The sequence below is a fragment of the Fopius arisanus genome, unplaced genomic scaffold (assembly GCF_000806365.1).
Source record: "Fopius arisanus strain USDA-PBARC FA_bdor unplaced genomic scaffold, ASM80636v1 scaffold00020, whole genome shotgun sequence".
NCBI classification, from domain to species: domain Eukaryota; kingdom Metazoa; phylum Arthropoda; class Insecta; order Hymenoptera; family Braconidae; genus Fopius; species Fopius arisanus.
The window spans coordinates 830,944-856,643 of record NW_011887759.1 but is presented as its reverse complement, the minus strand read 5'-3'; the positions used below and the strand labels follow the sequence as shown (position 1 = coordinate 856,643).

Here is a 25,700-nt window from a genome sequence, read left to right as displayed (position 1 = left end):
AAATGTTGAAAAAAAACTCATAAAAGCAATATATTGTGATTGGACAAAGAATGACAGGATTTCCAATCTAACAAATACGGTAATGAATTTGGTTTGAATTTATATGGATGAATAGACTTTATTGAAGTTGTATATTCATGAAGGAATTCATGAAATTCTATTGCACCTATGTCTATATACGTATAGACAGACAGACAGAATTTAAAATCGGCCGATCTCAGCTTTTTATAGCAGTTACCCTGACCATAAAAAATTTTCATTTATTTAATTTGATCACATTACAGATATTTCCAGTCGTTAATCATTTTATTTATTATTATTATTTTTTATTTTCAATCTCAAAAATCAAGTGTTTTTTTTTAAATATTCAATAAAATTCAACTTTCCTGGTCTACACCAGAAACAATTTCAAGCTATGGAAAATCCAATTGAATTGAGTGTTCAAGTTTCATAATGAGTTATAAAATTTGAACGGTTCCTCAAATATCAATGATCCTCCACTCTGAAAATCGTGAATTTCATTGCCATGCAATTTTAATTAAATTCATAGCACACTCATTGCAATCGTTACGGAAAATTCCATAATTCTAGTAATTGGCGAATAAGTTTTTCACAAGTTGTTTTACCTTCCTCAGAAATTTAGAAATCTTGTCGCCATATTCCCAGGGTGTAACTAAATCATCCCTCGGGTTACAATCGAGTGGACTACTGACATTGGATGGCTGCACACCACTCGGTACACCCGGTCTCTTGGGATTACTCCGATCTGTCTTCTTCTTCAGGAACTTATTGAAGGCCTCCACCAGCATGAGAACTGCATCATACATCAGTGCCGCCTGCGCCTGTGTTTTCATCAACAAGTTTATTTCCATGTGTATCGAGGGACGAGTCAATTTGAAATGTCAGAGTGATGGCAAAACGAGGTGAAAAGAAATTGTTATCGAGTATGAATGATTCAATATACATACGGAAATTGAGTCACGTCCAGCTCCAGGAAAGTTCACTGTATCGAGTCGGCGCCAGTTCTCGAGGAAGTCTTTGACAGGACGTCGACTTATGTCGATGAGACGAAAACCAGTGATGTTGATGGCACCGTACTCAATCACTTCGCTCTCCCAACGCTCGTCCATTATCTGATTATATGGAGAAAGTCAAGTACAAGGTGATGCACTTACGCGGCTATCTCTCGACAAAGCACTTTCCAACTAAAATTGTTGGTGATTTTTCGGAGAAATTGCGGACACTCGGTAAATATCCAAGAGCATCTCAATCAAGACTTTTCAAGCAATTCGCGCTTATATCAATTTTCATTTGACGATAGAGTAAGAACTCGTGTGCACTGAGAGAAAAAAATTCATCCACCGGTCGAAGAGAACACGCCGAAAATCCTACATACCACGCATGAATGAAAAAAAAAACTTGTTTCTTTTCAGGGTAGTTCGACGTGAATTTCATAAAAAAATTGGCGAGTTCTTCTGTCCTAGGGGGAAAAATGACGCGATCTTTTACGTTCGTCTCGGAGAAAAAATGACATTTTACGAGAACCCTCAATGCGTAATAGTTAAGCCTCCCTCGGAAATAGAATTACCCTCTGGGGATTGGCCGAAAACCCTTTCCCTGTCATACCTAAGAGTCAAAGGGTGCGTCGGGCAATCCAATCTCAATAATCGCATTAATACCGTTCGTCGCGTACAGAGGAGTGGCAGTAAATCAGCACAGAGGAGATGAAAAACCCTGACTCGCCCATTCCAATCATCAATCAGCCATATTATTCACAGACCAGAATGAAAAACGAAAACACCCAGTCATATTTGACCGAATAAATCCCCTCAGGCCCACCATAAATGTGTCTCATGAATTATTTCGCTGTTCGCGAGAGGAAAACCCTCAAGCAAATATTTTTCTTCCTACCCTATCAGCCTCAGCACCACCAATTAGACCAGAGACGAGGTAAAATTTCTTGAAATTGAGAAAGCTGACTCGGTTCATATTTCTCCGGATATTTACATACGCAACGATACACCCACGTTTACAATTTAATTCCCCACGAGCGTTTAAACTTTTAAACGAACATCCCCGCTCCCCTAAATGAAAAAAATAAACGAAAAAAAAAGGCTGTGTCAACCCATGAAATACGAGACCACTGCGTGAATTCTGGGGGATGAAATGGGACGGAGTGGAAAAAATTAACCCTCTCATCGGAGATAAAAACGCCCGTGACGTGAATTCATTAATGAAGAAGAACGGGTTTGTTAAAAATGCGTTACGTGACCGACACCATTGAACCGGTTGATATGAACGTGCAGAATCGAAATAAAATTCCCGAAGAATGAAGCCGGAAGAGGAAGCAAAGACGAAGAATTTAATATATCTTCATTAGCTCACCAGTCCACTGAGTAGATAATGATAAGTTCTCTTCCCAAGTGCAATATCTCTCACATGACTGACCACGATGTCCTTTGCCATGTCAGTGGGACAGTCTAGCACGACGTATTTGGAGCTCCACCTTTGAACAATGAGAAGTGAGAATAATTAAAATGAGCACAACGCCAAAGTCTAGGAGAGAAAAGGATAACGAATAATTCTCGGACGGGATAAAAATGGCACGTCAAAGCGAATGGAGCAGCACAACCCCACGTTGAACCTCTTTTGTACGCGTTTCAAGTCACTCTTAATTATCTTGCAGACGAGTTGGTCATTCTGGATTAACGATCGTAGAGCATGCATGCATGGTCAACAAATGGATAGCCAGAGACGGACAGTTGAACAATTCGCTGTAATTTCACTTGGCCAGGTAATCACCGAACAGTATTATACCGCGGTAGTTACACCGGTCACTGATTCAAATACTTAAACTGTATCTGGTAAATTACCGCATTCATTGGTGCAGAAGCATCAGTGAATAGAGGAGATGGGTTTTAGTGGATTCAACATTAGTGCTAATGCGTTTCCAAGTAGAAATTTTCGGGTGGGAGGCTCTGGGCCAGTGATGGTGGAGTTAAATGAGGGCAAAGGTACTGAAACAAAGGGGAGTAAAGGGTGGAAAGGGTGTAAAGGACCACGGAGAATTTCAACTGGCCTGTGGAATAGAGAACGCAGATGCAAGGCACTACGGTAGCGCATTTCACCTCCTTTAACCCTCTCCTACATTTTCTGTAAAAGCGTCAGACTCGTATCTCAACGGCGTCGTTTGCTGCTGTTGCGCTTACTATCCTCTCTTGCTCCAAATTGGGATATGTCTCACTTTTCCTCGCCTCTCGCTCCTTCTTCTCCTCCTTCTCGAGTCTGGCTCAATTGGCCCCCGCAAAGTTACAACTCTGCACCAACCGAGTATAACGAACTGTTTATGGCTTTAGTGGACGGCCCGCTGAGTTCGACGTATCAAATTTCGGGCTTGTTGTAACGACAAAAGTTATACCCCCAGGGTACCTTTGCTATACACCACTGTACCATGGAAAATTTATGGTGCACAAAAAAAAAATAGCCATTGATTAGTGCAAAGGGTACTTGTACTCAGGACTAACGCATTTCTCGGACCAGAAATATTTTTCTTTTTTCCTAGATCATTGTCATGTTTCACTTGTCATTAGTTCGGCTGTTTCAGCATTACAATGTATCATGGATACAATTAAATGTTTGTTGCATGATATTAGGATTGTCTGAACCACCACATCGAGTTTCGTCGGCTTGGACGTGGGACTCGGTGAAAGCTTCCAGTGTTTCATGGCAGATATTATGTGCACATAGAAATGGTGTACATCTCATCGCAATACTCTATCAGAGGGAGTGGTATCCAACAGTGGGTCACTGTCTACAACGTTACGATGCCAGGTAAGCAGTAAACTTGGAGGATAGGGTGCATCCATTGAAATATTAGTTCTCCATTCTACCTCATTGTTTCGGATTTAATGGACACACGTGTTGAATTCACTTCCACTCGTACGAGATAATTGTCTTCATTGTGGATTCAACTCGCAGCAATGAGGTCGGAGTTGGGAGGTTCAATTGGATAGATCTGATGTGGTACATTCGATCGTTGCCGTTTCATAATTCTGGTTGTTATCAATGTTTCAACATCTCAATTGGAGTTTCACATTAGTTGTGTCACATCATTGACTCGATACCCGGGATCATGATTCATTCGGTGAATGGGAGTTTGACATTAGTTTAGTTCATTGTAAAGTTATATAGAAACTCAGACGGCGCACTGCGAACTCGTGAATTCCTGGTGTGTGCGAGTTTGACACGATTAGGCAAGTGACTTAGTCTCCATTTCCTGACTACATATAGGAAACTTGCAGCCAACCCAGGGAGTCAGATGGGTCTTTTGACTTCAAGAAATTGCTGAAGGGAATCATGACCGATGCTGTGGCGATTTTGCACGGTAGTTTCCTACGCTCTCGCATTTGTACATGTCACTGAATTTTCCGGCAATTCCCGGGATAATAGCTCAACCGGTTTAATTTCTAATTATTCAGTTTAGCACCGCAATTGCTGACGTGTTGACAAAATTATGTTTTTCGGCGATGAAAAATAGTTCGTTACAGGGGAGTTTTATTTGATCTACAAATATCAAAGAATAACCCGACATTTATTTATTTTTCTCTACCCCGAGGGCCACGTGTACCTGTCCTGCAGTGTCACAGCAAATATTGCTGATGCGATGGGGAACATTCGACACGTATATGCATATCAAAGTCATGCCATTTCCACACGAAGTGTACGCTCCAGTATGCACAGTGGAAAAATGAGTCCTTTGTGTGGCCGCTAATTTAATGGTATATATTATTCGAGGACTGTCAGACAGTGATGATAAAGGTACTGGGCACGCTGTGGAAATGGCAGAGATGATGCTGTTGGCGGGAAAAAAAAAAGTTGGTGCAGAGGGGGAGGAGAAAGATGGCATTTTGAATAATGCAAACCCTCCGCGGCCAGAAATGAGCAGCGAGCTACGTAAAACATCGCTCTTTTTCCGTTTCTTTTTTAGTTCCATTTATTTTACCTCTTCGGCTTTTATTACACGGAGTTCTACGTCTTTATCATGCATTTATAGGTTTCTTTTGATCAAACAATGTAATTACCGTTGAGTGTTTTTTAAATACGTATAAACTTTGTGGATAGTTGAGTTCTCGAGATGTTTGCGCAATTACGAATTCACCGGGAATGATAATTGTCTTATAAATCCATTTGACTTTTTTAAAGTACACTTTTCATAGTCAATTTAAATATTGTAAAATATCTCACCGATTGAGCTCCTCCAACGTCCTTAAAAAATCTAATGCTTCTGAAGTATTCTGTATCCTCTTCACTGTATCCACTTGAAAGGATTCATTTCCAGGTCGCAATCCTTGATAAATCTGCTGAAGTCTCAATAAACCTGAAAATAAAACGAAAGCACCGTGAAAAATAAAAATCAGCATCGATGACGCCAGTTGAAATGACACTCAATCCAACTAAACGCTGACAGGACGTCAGTAATTATGGAAATAATGCCTGCGTCAATTTCATCAACGAGTCACATGCAGATAGCAATGATCAACAATACTTCCTGGTGAATGGCCACCCCTAGAAACCCGCCATTCTATTAATATCACGCCCATGGAGCATGTGAGTCAGACCAGTTCTACTGTAAAATTCGTTGGTGTAGACAGTAATACGAGAATAATTGGTAATTGAATCAAGCCTAACGTTAATAATGATGAATGGAGGCATTGGCAAACTGTGGACGATAATTAGAGCTTTATCGAAATCATTACGGATGTTTTTCTGGTATTTTTGATCCAATCAGGTGACGTATTAATGAGCCCGTTATCTCGACGATAACGGAGGTGTTCAATGGAGCAACTGTATTTTCTAAGCTACGCATCGTCATTAAATCCACTGTATGAGGCTTTCTTATGCTCGACAGCACGAAGATTGTGAGGGGAAAGAGGATCCCAGTGGCCCCTCGTGTTGCCAAGCTGGAGTAAAGTTTTAATTAATTGCGCTTCGGGACTTCTTCCCTTCGTTCGTCATCCGCTCCATGGGCAATGTTGGACGAGGGGAAAAGGGTTCATCCATGAGGATGGGGGAGGAGGTGAGTGAAAGAGGTACAGAGGACTAGGTCTAACCCGTACTCACACTGTTATACTCTTCTATATCTTTTCATGTGCAGTGGGTGAAGAGGTTTTGTGTGGAATCTTGTTAGAGTGGCATTAACTTTTCTCGGGTATTACTGAAATTTTCCAGTGGATAATGTGACAGTACTTGTACTTCACTGGTGTCAAACGACTGTTTCAGGGCATTACGAGAGGGTGGAAAATTCAAGTTTAATTTTCTAACGACGGTTGACTGCAATTGAAATGGAGAAAGTTGAAGTGATAAAGTTTGCAAGATCATTTAAGTATCGAGTTCATTGACTATGTCGTTTTACTTGAGGCTTTATCGTAATCGAGAAGAGGAAAAAAAAAATTGAATTCCAAATAAACGGCTGCGCTTATGGCATAACAAATATTTCACTTCATTTCATAATTTCATTTTTTTCTCAAAGAGCCAGCAGATTATTTATATGAAATCATTTCACCTGAATATTGATTACTTCGAATTCCTAGAATAAAATAGAATTGAAAGCTTGACGATTCTTTGAGTTATATCCACTGTATTCTGTTCTGCAATTCCATCCCAAATTCTGTGTCAATACAAATGGAGCTGAAACCCTACATATATTCTCGCATATATTTATAAGAAGATGTAAAGGCGACTGCGCCCATGGGACCCACCAGTGCGTGTATGTCTTTGTAAAGTTATGCGCATGATTGCACATGATGTACCCGCTGGCTCGTAATTTATCGGCAGAGAACTCTCTCCCTCTTGCACTCGCCATCTATTTCCCTGGATTCTATTCCCCGCATACATGATAACTCGAAATATTCATATTCACTATCAAAATAATAAGAAATGAATTTGGAATACGATTATCTTTAATGTCACATCAACGCAATGGAGAAAAATGAGGGATAGATTTTTTCTTAAGGAGGTAATTGAAATATGATGGTACATGTTCGAGGGGTTGTGGAATGGTAGACTGACGGCGGCATGGACAATTCAAGTCCTGGGAAGTTGTTGGCAACCGGTGTTTATGGGTTAACCTCATTTTTTTTAACCCACCTATATCAGCCACGGATATATACTGATGACTGGGTTAACGAGCCCGAAGTTACAACGCACGCGGCTCGTTCGCGTGGAACAAAGGCCGACAAAGTGTATACTTCGGTTTTTTTTTTCACCCCCTCCTACCCCCTTGTTAACTCGTTTTGTACATTTTTTCCCCCCTCCCAAACCTCAGCCAAAGCGTGCACACGCTCCGTATGACCGCCGCCGGCTTTTCGACGGTACACACCCCACGACGTAAAAGTCCATTCCTCCAGTTTTTTTTATTTTTTTTTTTATTTATTTCTGTTCAAAAATCCCTTGGGAAATTCATCAGTGCTTCAGCGCACGAAAACTTTTTCCAATATATTTCGGGAGTAAAAGTCCAGCGGGCGGAAAAGTTTCGAGCAAATGTTTCCGAAATTGTTGAAAAAACTGAAGAGGTGTGGTAAATAAAATGGCTAAATTGCATGACTTCTCTGAGAGTTTGAAAATATTCGGATTTTTAACGTCTTTGTGCTGCCGAGGGATGTATAAACAGTTGGGATTATTTATTGAATGGTGAATGGTACTTTGGCATGGGAATGACAGAGTCGGCGTAATGCGTGATACCTATTTACCATTGGTATTGAAGATCAAAGTGGAAAATTTGTATGATAAAGGTTTCCTCTTTGCATTTGCTTATCGAAGTCGTGTATTGAGAGCGCCGTTTCTCATTCGAATTTCTCCTTTGTGTCAATCCTCCGGTGAGGGCCGGCGAGGGCCGGGGGAAAATTTTCATCGTTGTATGTGTCAGGAAGGAAGCCCTCTCTGATGGCGTTGGCCAATGCCAGAAAAATATTCCGGCTTCCGGTGGTGGAAGTTGGACGGAGGCATTATACATCGACCACCTTTCTCCCTCTCGAGATTGCTGGTGTCGTGGCTTATCGTCATATTTTTCCCCACATTAAATTTATGGTTTCAACTTCATGTTCATTTTCTTTCAATTCCAGGGTGGAGCCATTAAATTTATTTATTACCCGCATTTGTCTTCTACGCTTTCAATTGAGAATCTTTACATCTGTTTTCTCCCAGCCAAGAAAAATCATAAAAATGTTGAATCAGTTTGTCCAGCTTTTATGAAATTTCAAGTAAAGTACAGAGAACTAAATGTCCACAGTTTGCAAGATCGACCTGGTTTTTATCCCTACCACAGCCTCATCGTCCCTGAACCTTGGACATTTCCGAGGACATTGATTGCTCGTTAAAGAAAATGTGAAAGCTGTGGGTGGATTCGAATAGATCAAGAACACTTGAAATTGGCTAGACCCGGAATTAGTCAAGTCGATCTTGTTCATCCGTATCTGGTTACACATTTCTCTCCCTGTATTCCCATTGAAGTAACATGACAGATGTGGTTTTAGGTCTGAGTGAAGGCAAAGATTTCCTCCAACGTTGAATATGTACCCAAAGACGAGTAGAAATTGAGCGGAGTGAGAGAGTAAATCCGTCTGATGTGGTGTACGTTGACAATCCTGTCTATTTCGCTTCATGAGACATAAGGCGGAAGGGATTCTCCCTCGTCCCTCACATAAACCTGACGTACGGAGTCTCTAATTCGAGAGGAAATTTCCAACTGTTATTTCATGGTATTATGTGCAATGCTTTCAATTAGAATGACGATTGAATTTCTATGAAACAATAAAAAAAATAAATAACAGAATGGTGTTAACAGAAATAATGAACGTTGAATGAGCAGCGGATAATCCGAACTGAAGATGCATTTCCAACAGCACGTCACCGACAGTCACTCTAAATAATCAATCTCTGTCCGTCGTCATGTCTGCACGTGATAAAGGTGTTCATGAGCGAGAGAATTCCTGAATGGTAGCAGGTGTTGCTGGCCATACTGCACCTGTACCCGATAAAACCGAGGACGACGTCGGTCATCCTCATCCTAAACAACTATTTCTCCCTCACACCCCTAAATGGCTTAATCCGATGATATTGGACAGCCCGTGTGATAGCTTTTGTTCTCAAAGGCCATTTTAATCAAAATATGGTAATAAAATAACAGCGATAGCCATTATCGCGGGTGCAATCCATCACTCGTCCCGGTAAGTAGACATGTAATGCATTGCGTCAATGCGATTCAAAATATTTGATGAGATTCCAGCGATTCGCAATATCCATTATAACATTCTGATTACCCGTCAGAATTTTCAAGGGTTGTTTAAAATTATGATTGGAATTCTCAGCAATTTCTGCCACTATTATTCTCACATAAAAATCACGCACACACACATGTACGCGACCTGATTCTGAAATGAGTGCATTCTTCAAGTTGATGAAACAACTCGGTGCGTAACCGTTGGCAAACGTGGTTTTATGGAGTATGCAGCGTGAAACAAATGTCAAATTTGAACCATGAAGTCTGGCAAAGCCAACAATGAGAGCGATTGCCGCCAATTACCTGGAGGGGATGGGCTTTTCAACGTGAATTTTCCAATGGGGCCACAATATGCATCATGACCAACTCAACTCGGTTAACTGTTACGCTACGAAATTTCTATTCTGGCAATGTCGAACCTGAGCATTTGCATGAATTAGCGGGACAGAAACGAATGGAAACGAGTGGATTCATGCTTTCACTGTGATACTGATGCAAAGGGGATGTTCCCTTTGACCCCTCAACTCCCTCCGTACTCCCCCATCAATGGATATATTTTGTAAAACCAATGTAATTGACGTGTGGGGCTGGTGCTATCGTTCTGATGAATGCTAATGAGTTCAACGAGTGCGCTAACTTTTACTCGCGGAGAATTCTAATACTGTCTGTTCATTGTTTTATGGCTTTGATGATCAGTGGACTCTGAAGTATGGCATTAAAGTTCATGGTTAGTGTTGGCATATTGAAGTCAGTTAAGTTCTATTATCTGTTCAAAGAGGAATTACTATTTCCTGGTGAGGGGTGGAGGCAATCAGGGGAGTGGAGATGCAGACAAAGACGGTGGTACAAAGGTGAATGGGTTGTTATACTGAATTATTACGAAGCACTCGGACAGAGGTGAAGTTTTAGCGGACAGGATTTTATCTTCAAGTAAGTTTCGTATGAGTGAGGCTGCTCTATCAAATAGTTTACACCAATTTCCGGAGATGGAAATTGTTTAACTTCAATCGGGCGTGCTGCTCACTCATCAACGCCCAGAATTTAATCTACCGTGTTTTGATCAAAGGATTAATTTAATCATTGAAGTAAGAAAGTTCTCCTTTGCCCTTAATGTATTGAAGTGTTGAGGATTTTTAGATGGGTATTTAAGCAGAAATATTAGAAATAATTCAGACGTGAAGCTTCTACCGGATCGAGTACAAATTGGGATATTGCAGAAACGATTGATTTAAAAATTTTTTCCGTCGTCTGAGAATTTCATTACCATCAGCGAACCGATTATATCTGCAATGAACTGTTGCTTTAACGTTTAACTCGTATGCCGGTTGGTTAAAATTAATTAACCCAAAATGAATCAACTTCATAAATTGTAGGGTTGGTATTCCTCAAAGAATTGGAAATCCCTCCAACTTTCAGTGAAACTTGAAATTTCAGGAGCTCTTCACTGTAATGAAATTCAATGCCACTCTCCTACAACTTACAACATAATTGTCCATGAAAATTCCATTTCTCCAACAGTTTAATAAGATGGATGAAGTATTTCTGATGCTGCTGTCGAGTATTCCTGAAGTGTAAATAGTAATATCTCCCTGTGGGAATATCAGAAGGCTTCTGCATTCGTGTAATGTCACCACATCCGACACTCTTGACTAGCAGCAACGAGTGCACTCGTAGCTTTTGCCCTTATATATATGGAATAAAAGCCCTTTACGCTTTCAAGTTGTATACGTTGTTATATTGGCATCCCTCTGGACGTGTCTCAAGTGCCAAGAACCGAGAGAAAAGCGACAGACATGGTCGAGTGTGTTGCTAGAAGGTATGTATCTTGTTTTCTCCAGGTATGGGGTATTCAAACATCACAAGAGGGCACCTGTCCGACCAACTTTATTGCAATTGACCATCTCCCACAACTCTCATTTCATGGAGATTGAAGCTACAACACCTCTTTCGCGAAATTATGCCAGACGAGCCTTACGTTTGATCAGGACTTGATACGACGGAGGTAAGAAACTGATCAGTTTTCGATTTACCCAACCTGATCCGAGAGAATTTCATTTTTTAAACAAGTGTGATAATAACCCCCTTTATCCTCATCACTATAGTAGATATTTTATACCGCTCTGTGAAATATAATGTTGGTACGAGAATTTCACTATTTTCTATAACGTCATTTATTTTCTTTTATGAAATATGAGTTAGTGGATTGATTTCACTTTAGGCGTTAATTCAGTTCGGGGTGTCATATGATATTTTACAAAGCGGATATTCCAACATTTTTGGAAGGATATCATTGTCACAGAAATTTTGACACGAACCCGAGTGGAGTATGGGAAATGACTTTTCGTTTTATTCTGGCAAAATTCACAGGGCATAGAAGACTGTCAAGTCTTTCGCAGCGTTGCTCTCCACAGAAATTTTATGATTCTATTTACGATAGCCTCAAACGAAGATGCATATTGACGAGTGGCAAAATTTCACCGGAACACATCTAGTTCTCGCATGGAGTTGCACGAATGATATCTATTTTCCAGTGATACGAGCTACATTTTATTGTCTCTCATGGTATTGAAGATGAAAGACGGGGATTTTATTTCGAAATGTATGTGAATTCGCGGATTTTAGGTATCTACTGTCATAAATGCAATACAATTCTGGTGGAAAGGAAATTTTTATCGTTGGAATTGAATAGGAAACCGTCGGGAAGGGATTCCCTGTATCTGAGGCACTACTGCACACGATGGAACTACTGTGTTATAGCAATTGACACAAGTCATCAGTCGATTCTGAAAGGGGATTTGCATCTCTAGGAATTTCAATTAATCAGGAGTACTTTGGGAAGCTCAATAGTGACGAATGGCACGTGTGCATCGTGAAGCTTTGTCCCTCAACTCGTCTCATCTGGCCATTCTCGTGGACACCTGAGTGGAGAGCGTTTAAAGGGCATCACGTTTTCGCTTTACCAATCGAACCGTTCCTGATTGAATGAAACGGCTGAAGTGCCAGTGCCACTGATAGCGCGCTTCCAGACCCCCCCGGATGATGTAAATGAAATTGAGTTTTTAGAGAGAGAAATTAATTGGTTTCGTTGATAATTCTCCAATAATACTGAAAAATTTATTTTCACCGAAGAGAAGCGTGGTCAAGTATGATTTTATATTGAACTTATTTCAAATTAATTTTATATTAGAGTTGTAATTGAAAATGGATGTGCTGCGTGTATTGTTGGAAAATTATACTTTAATTTTCAAAGAGTGCGACTTACTCTTTACAATTTCATATCAGTATTATTAATCAAATCCATTTTAGCACTCCAGCAGTGTACTTAGCGAAAAATTAAAAAATCACGTGTGATACATTTTTCTCTTAGTATATTTCTATTTTTTTGTGCGCGGTTCATGCGGATGTATTAAAATAATAAAAGTGTGATTGCGAATATTCACGCAAATATTCTTATGCATTCGTATTGTGCCAAAATTAGCATTAGAGTTCCGGTGGAAATCACTGGAAAATGTCCTAATTGATGGGAATGAGCCAGCTGTTACAGTGAATGGAGATTCACGTTGACACTCGCCGGATTATCTTAATGCTCCCTCGACAGCCCCATATACGGCAGTGGGGCATAGCGATGGGGTCTTACTGACGGATCCCCCGGTTGATAGCGGGTAGAAAGACGTCTTTCGACAGACGATTACCCTCCTCTCGGCCGAATCCATGTGAATAAGCCAGGGCTTAATCGATTTAGCGTCTCGTCTGTCAGCAAACTCACCGAGTTCATTCATACGTAATGATAACAACGATCATCATCCCGATATATCCCCCGGATATATACTGAGAGAAAAATGACTTTTCCCCAAAATATAGTTAATAGAAAAAAATGAATGAAAAAATAAAATTTTTCTTCTGTTATACCGATACCAATATCAGCGCAAGGCGTTTCAATAAAAGGACAGCAAAAATCGCCATTTAACAGTTGCTACAATATTATACAATTTATTGCAGGCAAACCGAAAGTCATAACGCAGCATAGTGAAATGAAAAAGGCGGCTTTCCAAAACCGATGGTTGGTGCGTGCAAACGACAGCGGCCATACTAGCCATTTTCATAAATTTAAACTCTTCCCCCTGTTGTCCCGTCGGCTGTTCCACCAACTGGTAGCACATCCACTGGCGACATTTCAGTTACAATTTTTACTGATCTCTCCTGCTGTCCCCCATAATACTGCGCCGCAACGAGAAACATTGAAACGCACTGTCGGGCCGCCAGGAACAGGCAGCACACCGAAAAGAGGAAAAAAAAAAAAATTGGGAAAATTAAAAAAAAAAACGGTTGAAGCCAAAGTGATCCATGTCGGAAATAGTGTGATTCAAATGCGTACACCGGGATTGATGTATACGTGATATTTTGAGAACTGTAAGCAATTGGAAGCAATTGTGAAATCACATTGAACTGCTGATGACAGAGAACTCGGTAAGGATCCAATGGATGAGTGAATTGATCGAGAATCACGATTATACGAGGAATCAGGAAACTTATCTGTGAGCGAAGTCAGATTGTCACGGTGGAGCATCTAGCCGAGGCTGGTTGCCATTACGTGGATTGCCGAGGCCACATTTAGCCCCCGGGCAAATCTACAACCACCCGCAGTTGAGAGTAGCTGTTAAGACCTGAGAGGGATGGGAAAAGCCCACAGCTAAGATGCAACTCGCGTCTGGTTGTGGCATACTCTCATCGGGATAATGCACGTTTAAGTGGATGTTACGTGCATGTCGTAGTCCTACGATCTATCAATCTTGATTTTGGTACGCAAGATAAGCTAAAGGCGCGAGAGAGTGGGTTGGCGTTGGAAGATACTTGCTATCTTGTTGTCTCAAGTGAAATGCGCTGGAGAGAGCAGCCTGTCTGTGTTGTTGATGTCCTTCTAACTTGCGTCGTATATATTCCAGTTTGCAAGATCAATACAATGACGAGTTGTTTTTTCGTTACAGCGATATCCGAGATAAGGAAAAGAGTCGGTGAATGGTATTAGTAAACGTAAGCGCTCAATCATACCTTATTTATGGTTTTTCACCCAATGATAACTCAACAATGCTACATTCCAATGTGATCACATCTCCGGAGATGGAGAAGACATGACTAATGAAATACTGGAATGTCGATTAGATTTGGAGAACAGTGAATTCCGCTACGACGCAATTGTAGGCTGTTGGAGGGAGAGGAACTGAGTATACCTAGGGAAGATGGCAATGCCTCCCTTAAGGGAATGCGATTTAGTTACTACGATGCGTAGATTCAACAGTACTCAAGATACATGACGGCAGCAGGGAGGGGAGAGAGGTTAAGAGAGGGATGAGTATGTACTAATACAGATGGTTCACCGTCTCACACGATCGTGATTGCATTAGATGCCTTGATTAAGCATTCGTTTTGTATTGACGAAGGTGCAGATGCACTACCGAAGTCTCTCTGAGTAATTTTCCATTTGAGTCGTCACACTGCCATCCACCGTCTCACCAGATTTAACCGAAGGATTAAATTACTCTCTTGAATTTATGAATTTGTGATTCATAGATCGTGACATTGGGAGTTGGTTACTTTTCTTTAATTAATCGAAAACTTCTACACTTTCATTTTATCAAACAACATTTTTATCAAACAACAACAGTCGAGAAACATTTTATTAAATCCTTGGGTAGCTTCAACAGTAGAAAAAAGGGGAATGGGCGAATGGGAGAAGTTACTTCAACTTTAATTGATGGAATTGTTCAAAGTCGGTACTACACTGACTTTGCTCAACGAATATACTCCGATATCGACAGCGTCTGTTTCTCCGGGCTTCCTCCTCTTTTCATCTCCGCTTCGCTTCACAAATCCTTCACTGAGCATTGTCTGTATTTCCGCTAAGCTCTTTCCTTCTGTTTCTGGCACATATACGCAAATCAAACACCAGATAATAAAAGTGATCACAGTCAGTTGCCACATTGCTGCAAACGTCCCGAGTGTTTTGAACAGTTTCTGCAAGGCAAACCAAAAATCAAAACGACAAAGTCATAAATGGCCAACTAAAAATCTATTAAATTACCTGATAAATTTCAATAGTCACTGTAGTTGTAATTGCATAATACAAAACAGAGCAGACTCCAGCAATGACCTTCATATCAATCGAGAATAATTCACCTAAATAAGCTATTGGCAGTGGATTAAATGCAAATCCGAAGACAACGATATAGATGATGATGAAAACGCTTGGAATCCAGTTGACACTCTTCACATTCACACCGTGCTCCAAAAGCGTAAAGTAAGTTGATAGAACTGCTAGGGAGCCGAAAAATGGGGGACCTGACACTAGAAGCAGTCTTCTCTTTCCGGTGAATTTAACAACAGCCATGCAGACAATTCCGGAGATGACGACAGCGACTCCAGTGGCAATTATGGTGAAATCTACACCATGGAATTCAGCTTGTTTGACGATATGAGACTGAAAGGAGAGAATGGGTGCTGCACCAGTAACACCGATTGCGCTACTCAAGATCAGTTGAATCCAGCAAGCACGCCTGTTAGCTGGAGATTTGGATGCTTTCTTCAGTGTAGCGAAGAAGCCAATTGCCTTTGTCTTATCCTCACCGGAAACAATTCGCTTAACTTCCTCAAATTCTTTCTGCACATCATCCTTGCCCAGTGTCCACTTGAGAACCTCTTCCGCACGGATCAGCTGGTTCTTTTGGGTGAGGTATACTGCGCTCTCGGGGAGCCATATAAATAGCATAATAAATAGGACGGGACAAACGAGGTTAATCATTGCCATGGTGAAGCGACTGACATTCAAGGCAACTGTGTAGATGAAAAGGATTCCCAGATTGAGAGAGACAGCATTCATTGTACCCAAAGGTCCCCTTGTTCGTTTGCTGCTTATCTCACCGATGTACATGGGCACCACAGAGTAAGAGATGCCGCAGCCAATTCCCGCGAGAATTCTACCGAGGCACAGGATATTGGGACTATCAGCCAGACCCACAACGAGCCAGCTCAAAACTTTTGGTAAAGCACCAAGCAATAGGGTCCATTTTCTTCCAATTCTGTCCATACAGATCAACGGCATTATCGTACCAATGCCCACACCCAAGTACATCACACTCAAAACGAGAGCCTCCTGATCCGACGTCAGAGTGATGGAATCATCTTCTCCGAATTTTCCAAGAGTAGGTGTCGGCCATCCCTCATGAAGACCGCAGTCGAAAACAAGGAAATTACCTGTGTAAGTCCAATTAATTATTTCCACCAACAGATTCATTAAACTAGAGACAAACAGGTACTTACAAACTAATCCTATAATAAACTGATGAAAAATCTCGAGATCCATTTTGGGTCGTGTGGTTCAGGCGATTGACATTTCTGCTGAAACATAATTCTCTTCATCAATCACCCTCGAATTTTGGGTGGTAATTCAGTAGCGATTGAGTCGAAGTTGGCCCATCATCAGATGTAGAAGACAATTTCCGTTGGGAATCGAGCGCTAGGCATTGAACAATACCATTGCAACCGAGTGCTGAATGTGACGGCGAGGGAAGTGGTGACTGCTGTCCCGGTAGGACGTAATCGTCAAGGTTGGCCTGGCACGGGAATAAGCGAGAGAACCGAGAGAGCAAACCAAGAATCTTGGATTTCAATGACCCCACCCACCGGGTGGGCTGAAGGGTTGAGTTACGGATACACAGAGTCGCGGGGTCGCGGTGGTCAGAGGCACTGGTCAACGTGGCAAAGGGTCAACACTAACTAGATTCCTACCCACATATCTCTCGGTTGGGACGCGCGACACTACATAACGTCGGCTCTATCTGACACGCATGGTTGGCGGTACGAATCTACTTGGTACACAGTGATGACCGGTCTTGCTCCTCTACCCTATCTCATCTATCCTCCTCTGAGCCCTATCTCCGTGCATCCACTCACTCACTCCGAGTTCCCCCAACTCAGCTTAAGCAAGGTCCCACTGTGACAGTTATGACCTGAGCAATACAATGTTACGTTAGTATTAACGCGGCTATAGCCCCCAAACTGGCGAGCTGTGGACTGCCTTAACTTGGATTTACGATGGCCAAACGTACACCGCCAAGTAAAACGTTTTAACACCCATGGATATCGTCGATTGCTAAACTCCGCTGGAAATACCGCATGGGCAATTGCAACTCAACAACCTGAAGAGGAAAGTCATACCATTGAAGAAGGCCAATAACCAATTATGGAAAGAGACATTTATAGTTTCGCGCCCCGGGTAAACGACATCAGATCGTTCTAGATTGATGGCATCCGCTCTCAAATCCGGTACAATGGCTTCATACCAGTTACGACTAACTCTCTACTCACACCGAAAATCCCTACATCAAAATGAAAAAAAATGATAACAGCAATAGGATTCACCAGACAATTCGGAAAATGGAATTGCTGAAAATTCACCTCTTTCAAGAGGCGTTATTGAAACGAGGACATTAGTACATGATGATCAGAGTTGAATGGAGGAGTGGGGAATTCTCGATGGTACTTGCTGCATATAAAACTGAATACCAGTGAGGCCCTGGCCTCCTATCTCCCACTGGAAACTTAGCTTAGGTTAAATCGCTTGATTCCCCTGGAGTTGTAGTAGAGAGGGGAAGTGAGTTGAGTTCTCTCTCCCTACGAATCGTGCTTCCTCGTTCGAAATACTAATTAAGCAAAAAGTGGGGCTCGCTACGTGCCTCTGATTCACCCGGATACCTCCTTGCTTTCGTTGTACTCGTGTTCGTTTCCTTGGAAATGACCCTCGTTGTCATTGTCAAATGGCGTAGGCAATCTCTGGGTGAAGCGCAAGAGGATGAAACGCTAATTCCAACCCAACTGAGTTTAATCGCTACTTATTGTTTAACCGGTAATTAGTGCGTCAAAAGTGCCTCGTCGTTTCGAACATTGGGAAACGGATTTTTTTTTCCCCGGCAATTATCAGTGATCAACTTTGATAGATTAAGGAGATAATGATCATTAGCTTGGGATGAGGATAATTGTTTATCCTTCAATCCTTTCAGAGCTATATCTGTCCCTCGGAAAGTGGGTGATGTGCAATAAAATAACTTTGATAAAAACAAAAATGGTTATGTCGTTTGGCCAAGAACAAATTTCGAAGTATTTTTGTAAGTTCCAGTCATGGCGCGTCGAAGTGGAAACTTCGCGAGAAAATCTCAGATTGCTTCCTAAAATGGCAAGGCCGCGTTTTTCTTCTCTCTAGGTTATTCCATTATCACGCACGCCGGCCGCTCGCGGTCAAGGCAGATGCGGTAATCGCAGAGCTATTACGGTATAATACTATATGATGTACCTCACAATGAGAGAACTTCGATTACTGCATATCCTTGATCAATTCGCGATAATCACGGGAAATCGCGAGCGGTTATTTAAGACTTCTGTAATGCCTGTTACTCAATGGTAATTAAAGGTGATTGTGATTACGAGTGAGACTGACTGTTACGATGGTGACAAATGTTAAAACGGGTTTTACCAGGTAGGCCAGTAAAACAAGACTCGCGCTTATACTTGATACCACCAAAAAAAGTCCTGGCAGGCTGAAATTGCACTAAAATGTAGAGAAAATTCCCCTGATCTGAAATATGCATAATTAATTAAAAACTAAAGAAAGAATGAGGGCGAACGCCAAAAAACTACACCGGATTGATTTGTCTAATCCTATCGGAAAAATAAAAGTATCCAGAGGTTGGGCTGACCCAATTATTCAAATTGCAAGTAGAAGCAATGTTCCCAAGCTCTTCGTTATTTTTTATTTAATTTTTTAACACGATTTGGCACAAAAAGTCCCAAATAATCAGCTGATCACGTATGCCCGCCCCCCTGGTGCGCGCGTCGCTGGACAGGACATTTCAAACTCCTGCGCATCCCGCGTATATCCATGAGCGGCGCGTGCAACGGGGGGCCGGGCATACACAATCAGCTGATTGTTTGGGTCTTTTTGTGCTCAACGATGTTAAAAATTAATTAAAAAATCATAGTAGGATTAGGAACATTACTTCGACTCGAAATTTGAAGAATTAGATCAGCCCAACCTCTGAATATTTTTATCTTTTCGATAGGATTAAAACAATTAATCCAGTACAGTTTATTGGCGTTCGCCGCAACTTTTTAATTAATTTTTAATTAATTAAGCACATTTCTGCTGAACGTGTGGGTGCACATTTTTAATATCATGATGAGGGAAATTTTCTCTACATTTTTGAGGTGGTTAAGGTCCAATTTGACTGGCCTAAGGTGCTCACTGAAAAAGTGACTGATGTCAGAAGAATCTAGAGATTAGAATGTACCTTGATCAACAAGATACGACAAATATGGAAGAACCACTGCATCTACATCTGTAGCTGTCGACTCAATATTTACACTTAGTATTATCACAACTTTTAATAATCGTTGAGATCTCGATCCACTCACTAAATATAGTATAATTCGTTTAGATTATCAAAGTGATATCGATCACATTAGGTTGTTTCGACAGTCAAGTCTATCCATCGGAGAGGAATCGGATTCCTCGATTAATGCACGACCAAGTGAAAAATGAAGACTGAAGCCTCTATTCTACAGATTAGGATTCAGCCGTAAGTACCGCATATCAAGTCGTTTGGTTTGTGTACATCAGTAAAGCCAATGGCACTGGACGTGTCCCCTCCTCAGTACATTTCCCACTTCTGATTTTTTTTTCTATCTTCATGACAACTTCTCAAACATAATCCACAATTCACATATTTATGATTTCTTGATTAACCAGCAACCACCTCTGCGTTTGATTTATTTTCACTGCCATGATCAAGCGTAAACATGAGTTGTATTAATTTTCAGAATAGGATAGACTAGTGAGAGATGTGTGATTTCAGTGCAAACATTCACATCCATTGAAATAAAAAATTGCTTTACGCATGTTCACATCCGTATGAGTCGTAAAAATTGACAGACAGTTATCGTAAGTGTTATGAAAGACCTTAGACCTTACACGATTCCGTCAGCAATGCATCACGATATCTTAGAGAGAGAAAACATACTCTCGTCGTGAAATTTTATACATTTCATAAAAATTATTAGCAATCAATTCACAACAAAGAGGCGAGTTCTCGAACCGAGTCAAGTACTGATTACATCGCAATGTTTTGGATTTGAAGAAAGAAAACTTGTGAGCTTACTCAGTCAGCTAGACTTGGTTTGAGAAATCACATTTTTATTATGACTAAATTATCATTTTTTATTCAAGTATATAATTTAGTGACTGATTTTTATTTCTTTGAGTGAAATATCATTTCCTTATCAATTTTCGAGTCATGAGTTCCGTGATACAGGAAGAGACGCACTTCTTTTACCATTTTTTTTCTCAATGTAGCATTCCGAGAAAAGTGCCTGCAATATAAATCTGATGATTCTAGGTAACAGTTATGGACGCGGATATTTTTCTTTACCACTCATGTACGAGGTTATTGTACTAATGGTAATTGCACTGACGCTGGGATAATTATAAGTTGCGAGATACAATGGAAGAAAAATATAAAGTTCTGAGATAGTGAGTTTTAATGAAATTGGGAGAAATATATTTTTTGGCTTAATTTTATACTTTTCTCCCCTGGCGGGGCTCTGCATTTATCGGGCCAGCCGTGCGAAACTGTTGTAAAGTCTCCAACTGCGAAGATAGCGAGAGATCGCTGCTTCAAGAGGACAAAAAGAAAATCTGCAAAGTATATTTGCATTTACATTCAGTAATTAAACGTGCACCTCTGTTTCATCATAAATTTCTATTCATTAAAATCTGTGGTTTCTTGTCATTCCTGGATCTAATTACCCCGTCGAAATTCCACTTGATAAATACAATATTTTTTTTCTTATTCCAGATAAATCATTATTTCATTAAAATAGTATATTATATTATAGTATATATAGTATGATATGCATAGCTTACCTATGCACCGAAAAAAGCTGACCGAAAACGTCACATGCTTTTTTGTAAAAGGGATTTCCGAAGAAACATTTGTCCCTTAAATTCAATTCTCGTGATACAATTGTGAATAAAAAAATAACGCTGGAATAGTTTTTTCGTGTGAATCATGGGGGCTTTAAAAGTTTCTATAAAACTTTTTACTACTGCACGTAGAAAATAGAACAGAGTATAGAGCCGAACCTCCCCACCGGTTGAGGTTCAAAAGATTGCACTTTTTTCAATCAACAGATCGATATCAATGTGCCCAGTGCTTGGTTATAAAAATTCAATTTGAAATCGTTAGGTGTTGTTTTTTCTTGGAGGGAAAAAATCTATACTTGTTCAGGTATTTTCAGAGTTTGAACGTTGAAAATCTCGAGTGAAGGAAAATGAAGGCATAGGGGATGGAATAAGGAGAGAGACGATGGGGGTAGAAAATGTGTGGTCGAAGAACAGAAGACGGGGGGTTGTAAAAAGTTGTGAAAAAAAGAGGAGGAGTTGGTGTGTGAGCATGGTTGGGAGTTTTGGAAGTTAGTTGCGATTTACTCGGCATACCTGCCGTTTATTATGTATGCCACACAGTATAGGTACCTAATATCGGGCCTGGGGTGGAAAGTTGGCCACTGGAGACCTCCCAAAGGATATAAAAATACGACGGGAGACTTGGCGAGACGATGGTGAAGTGGGAAAGGCAGAGGGGAATATAGCCCAGAAAAGATGGTGTGGGGAAGGGAGAAGGAAGCTGTTGGAGAAGAGCTGTAAAATGAGAAATGCATGCCGAGGGCGGCAGGGTGACTCACCGTCGTGGGAGTCGTAGAGGTAGATGATTTTCTTCCAGCCATAGTGTCGCACCGTGTCGATGATGGCACGATGGTAATCCGGGCGCATGCTTATGGCGAAGTCGAGGAAACCCGAGGACGGCGTCAGTACCTGCAATCACAAATTCCATCTTGATTTTTTTCCGCGTGTAGCTGAGAACATCCTTGATTTACTCCCAGAGTTTCACATTGCGTGATGTTTGTAAGGAACTACTTCAGGGGATAAGCAGTGGCAGGGATTAAGTCGATGGTCTCTAAAAATGAGGTGATCAATCCGCTAATTTGATGTTTTATATTTTTTATAAAGTCCTGCCATTTCTATTAAAAACTTTGATAAAATGGAATTCGAATAAGGAAGAAAATTTGTGTACTTGATAAAATTTTTCAAATGCAATTCAGTGAATATTCTTCATTGAGAGATCATTGAGAGAATTATATCAATGGAATTCGGTTTTAAATTTTCTCACTATAGGGATGACATCTTTCATGTAGAACCACAGGACTCACTGTTTCCCTTTCATTTTACCCCACAAATTCAATGATGAGTTTGGGACCAGTCGATCTGATTTGCCTGGTATATACCTCGACATTTTTACGTGCGGCCGATGAAAAATCGAAATCCCCCATTGTCACTTTAGCCATGATTGTTTTTCCGTTTTTATCCCACCTCACTGCGGTATTTTTTATCCTCTAATTCTCTCATCATGAATGAAACACGGGGGAAAAAAGATAATTCAATTTATTCAGTGTCCCCAGGTATACCGAACATCGCATCCAACGGATCGATCGAGCCTTCCCATGCAAGCCACGTTGGTGCGTTTTCCAATTTACATTTTCGAATGAAATAGTCCAGTATAGTTGCCCCCCTTCTATCTCTTTTCTCGGTCATTCCCTCTCCACCGTTGAATTTATTCTGTCCACTGAATATATATACACATTTCGCATATCCGTATGATAAGCACACAACATGTGCTGTTTCATTATTCCCTGATGTTCAAATTTGGAAACAAGGAAATTAATGGAATTTAATGAGGAAACATTGCAGTATAGCTACTGAGAAATAAGACATGGAATAACGATTTACCCTAAAAATTATCCTCATTCGTGAATAATTTAGGCATGAAGAGTAGAATTCAATGAAAATTACGTCTTGATACGCAATTCCCGAGCGAAGTAAAGTTCAATGAAAAGTGTGAGTTGCAAGAGAAGTGGTACGAACCGTCGCGTGAATTCTACTGTCTCTTTCGTAAAAATTATCCGCCAGTCAGATGACTCACCGCAGTGTTGACAATAAATTATTTCGCAATTCTTCCCAACAATTGATCAATTTTATGGTAAAGAACGTACAAACAACACATCAGCCTCATAGAAATTATTGAATCTTTATTAATGTTCTTTATTCTTTATTTTGTTCAGTGTTGCTTTGGTTTAATTGATGTTTATAATTGATTCATATTTATAATTACCCTCTATCACTCAGAAATACTATTTACAGAGGTTTTAATTAAGTAGATAAAAATGATTTAAAGGACGGCATTATAAATCATGAAATGAACTTGTTAATATTCCACCAGAGTTACTGTTAAATTCCATAATCCGATTCATATCTTCAATAATATTCCAGCTCCAATCTGCATGAGATCAGTCGATTAATGAACTTGGACAAAATCCACACAAATTTCCTATTAACATTTTAAATTCATTCATCCGACCGTGGTAGGGAATTGAGAAAGTATCGGACGACCCTGGGGCCAATGAAAAAATCATCAAATCAATTTAAAGATGATGACATGCCTCGTAACTACTCATACATTATAAGTTATTATCGTGTTTATTTTTTCTGTCACTTCCTCTTTGGTGTCATCCTGTTTTACACCTTTGGTATTTTTTTCGAAAAGAATGAAAAAGTTAAATGGATATTTCTCCTGAATACAAAATTCATTTAATGATTCTCTCATCGACTCCAAGGCTGCTCATGTTTTTCAGAATTTTTAGTGCATGAAAAATGACTCATGTTGTTTTCTGTTCAATATTGATCGTTTGATTATCGAAAAAATATGTTATATAAAATATTGTTTTTTTTTAAAATCAGTTATTATATTCACTTATGACCACTTTGTCTTGATGTTGACAGGAAATTCAATTGAAATCATTTAGGAAGATTGAAGAGATCTCGTTGACAGTGGATCGCGTTATGCATGCTTGACATTGTAAACAAGTTCTGTGAAATGAAAGGAGTTTTGACAAAAATCAAATATTCACTCAGGAGCGAGAGAAAAATTGAAAAAATTTGTTTTCCTACCTTTTCAGGAAACCAAGGTGTGACGAAAGGCATCTGAAAAGTGTTGCTGTAAGAATGCAGAGTGTCGAACGAGTCGGGACTGACAGCGCCCAGCATCGAAAACACGCCCCGGCTGAATTGACGACAAACTTGAACAAAAAGAATAGGAAAAGCTGCATTTTAGATTAACATGACAAAGGCACCTTCGTCACCAAGAGACTCCCATTCTCTCTTTTTCTTTTTAACTCCAATTGCATCGCTAGTCTTCGAAAACATCATTCCTCTCACGCTTTTCTCCTCTCATTCTGTTTCAACTCCATTATCGCACACCCCCCACGCTCACCACAAAAATACAAACCATACGATATTCATAATTAAACAAAAAGAATTCCGCATTTCGCGGAAATTTTTTTCCCTCAAAATTGCGAATACGATTGTGCGCACAGAGAGAAAAATGTCAGTCAGCCGTACAAAAAAGAAGATGAAATCGTTAAAGCCACGAAATATGCTCGCGTTTTTTCAACTCGAGATATAATTACGAGTAATTACATCGTAATTTTCACTTTCTTTGGTGTATTTCTCTTCATAATTCGTAGTTAGAGAGGAAAATGTAGGCAGTGGCATTGTATCCGGGAATTTTTCGTGGGAGATATGTTTTCAGCTGGTAGTTGCATTCCCTGGAAAAATGGCAACGATGAAGAATAGTGGAATGATTCGTGCGGGACGATTCGTATCCGCAGTCAGAGGGTGGGATGTAGGATAGAAATGGGTAGAGGTGGAATGGTAGAGGGAAAAGTGTCGGCGCCAGTTCACTTGGCTATCCACGGGTGCGGAAGATATGCAATTTTTTGTTGAACAAGGTGGTTGAGGGGGTTGGAGGATGAAGCGGAGGGCACGATCATTCCCCCTTGCTCCAACAACCCGATGGCTCGGACTCGGTGAATTTGGACGCTATCCAGAAAGATGATGGACAGTGGACGAGACGGCCATTCCTCCCCCCATCCCTCCAGGCAAGAAAACTGTTTAAAACGATCTGCGGAGAAAATGTTTACGAGGTATGACAGGGCAAGCCAACAAATTTCACTTTTTTTCGGGGATTTCATTTGCCATATATCAAGGCAAATACCCCTCTACGAAAAACTATGGAAACATGAAAAACCAAACAAAATAGGAGGTCGTATACGACAGGTTATTAATTATAAATATTTTTTCTGTGTATTGACAATTATAGGCGGAGGACTTTATGCGAATTCACGAAACCTATTACGTTTGTCAGAACTCCTTTCTCCCGATTTTTTCACTCTTTTGGATTTTCTGGTCCATAAAAATGACTGTAAT

The 25,700-nt window shown here is 40.4% G+C and overlaps 2 protein-coding genes across 9 annotated transcripts in view; both read right to left on the bottom strand.

Annotated features, from left to right (window-relative positions):
* Positions 1 to 25,700, bottom strand: part of GluRIB (Glutamate receptor IB) — a 152,435-nt gene that overhangs the window by 8,489 nt on the left and 118,246 nt on the right. The window contains exons 3-8 of one of the 4 annotated variants that reach the window (XM_011301109.1): positions 24,384 to 24,511; positions 22,064 to 22,193; positions 5,245 to 5,377; positions 2,386 to 2,506; positions 969 to 1,133; positions 627 to 842 (exon numbers count right to left, since the gene is read on the bottom strand). In XM_011301109.1, the coding sequence (XP_011299411.1) occupies positions 627 to 842; positions 969 to 1,133; positions 2,386 to 2,506; positions 5,245 to 5,377; positions 22,064 to 22,193; positions 24,384 to 24,511 (893 nt within the window). The other 3 variants (XM_011301111.1, XM_011301110.1, XM_011301112.1) reach the window with 3 other exon arrangements.
* On the bottom strand, positions 14,860 to 20,162 carry LOC105264307 (facilitated trehalose transporter Tret1). 5 transcript variants are annotated; one of them, XM_011301108.1, is made up of 5 exons: positions 19,615 to 20,162; positions 18,801 to 18,902; positions 16,592 to 16,669; positions 15,357 to 16,525; positions 14,860 to 15,289 (listed from the first exon to the last, which is right to left on the bottom strand). In XM_011301108.1, the coding sequence occupies exons 3-5, from the start codon at positions 16,632 to 16,634 to the stop codon at positions 15,023 to 15,025; spliced, it is 1,479 nt and encodes a 492-aa protein (XP_011299410.1). In that variant the 5' UTR covers positions 16,635 to 16,669; positions 18,801 to 18,902; positions 19,615 to 20,162; the 3' UTR covers positions 14,860 to 15,022. The 5 variants fall into 5 exon arrangements, with proteins under 5 accessions (XP_011299410.1, XP_011299405.1, XP_011299408.1 ...); XM_011301103.1 differs by lacking the exon at positions 18,801 to 18,902 and having other exon boundaries at positions 16,592 to 16,666; positions 19,557 to 20,162; XM_011301106.1 differs by lacking the exon at positions 18,801 to 18,902 and having other exon boundaries at positions 19,570 to 20,162.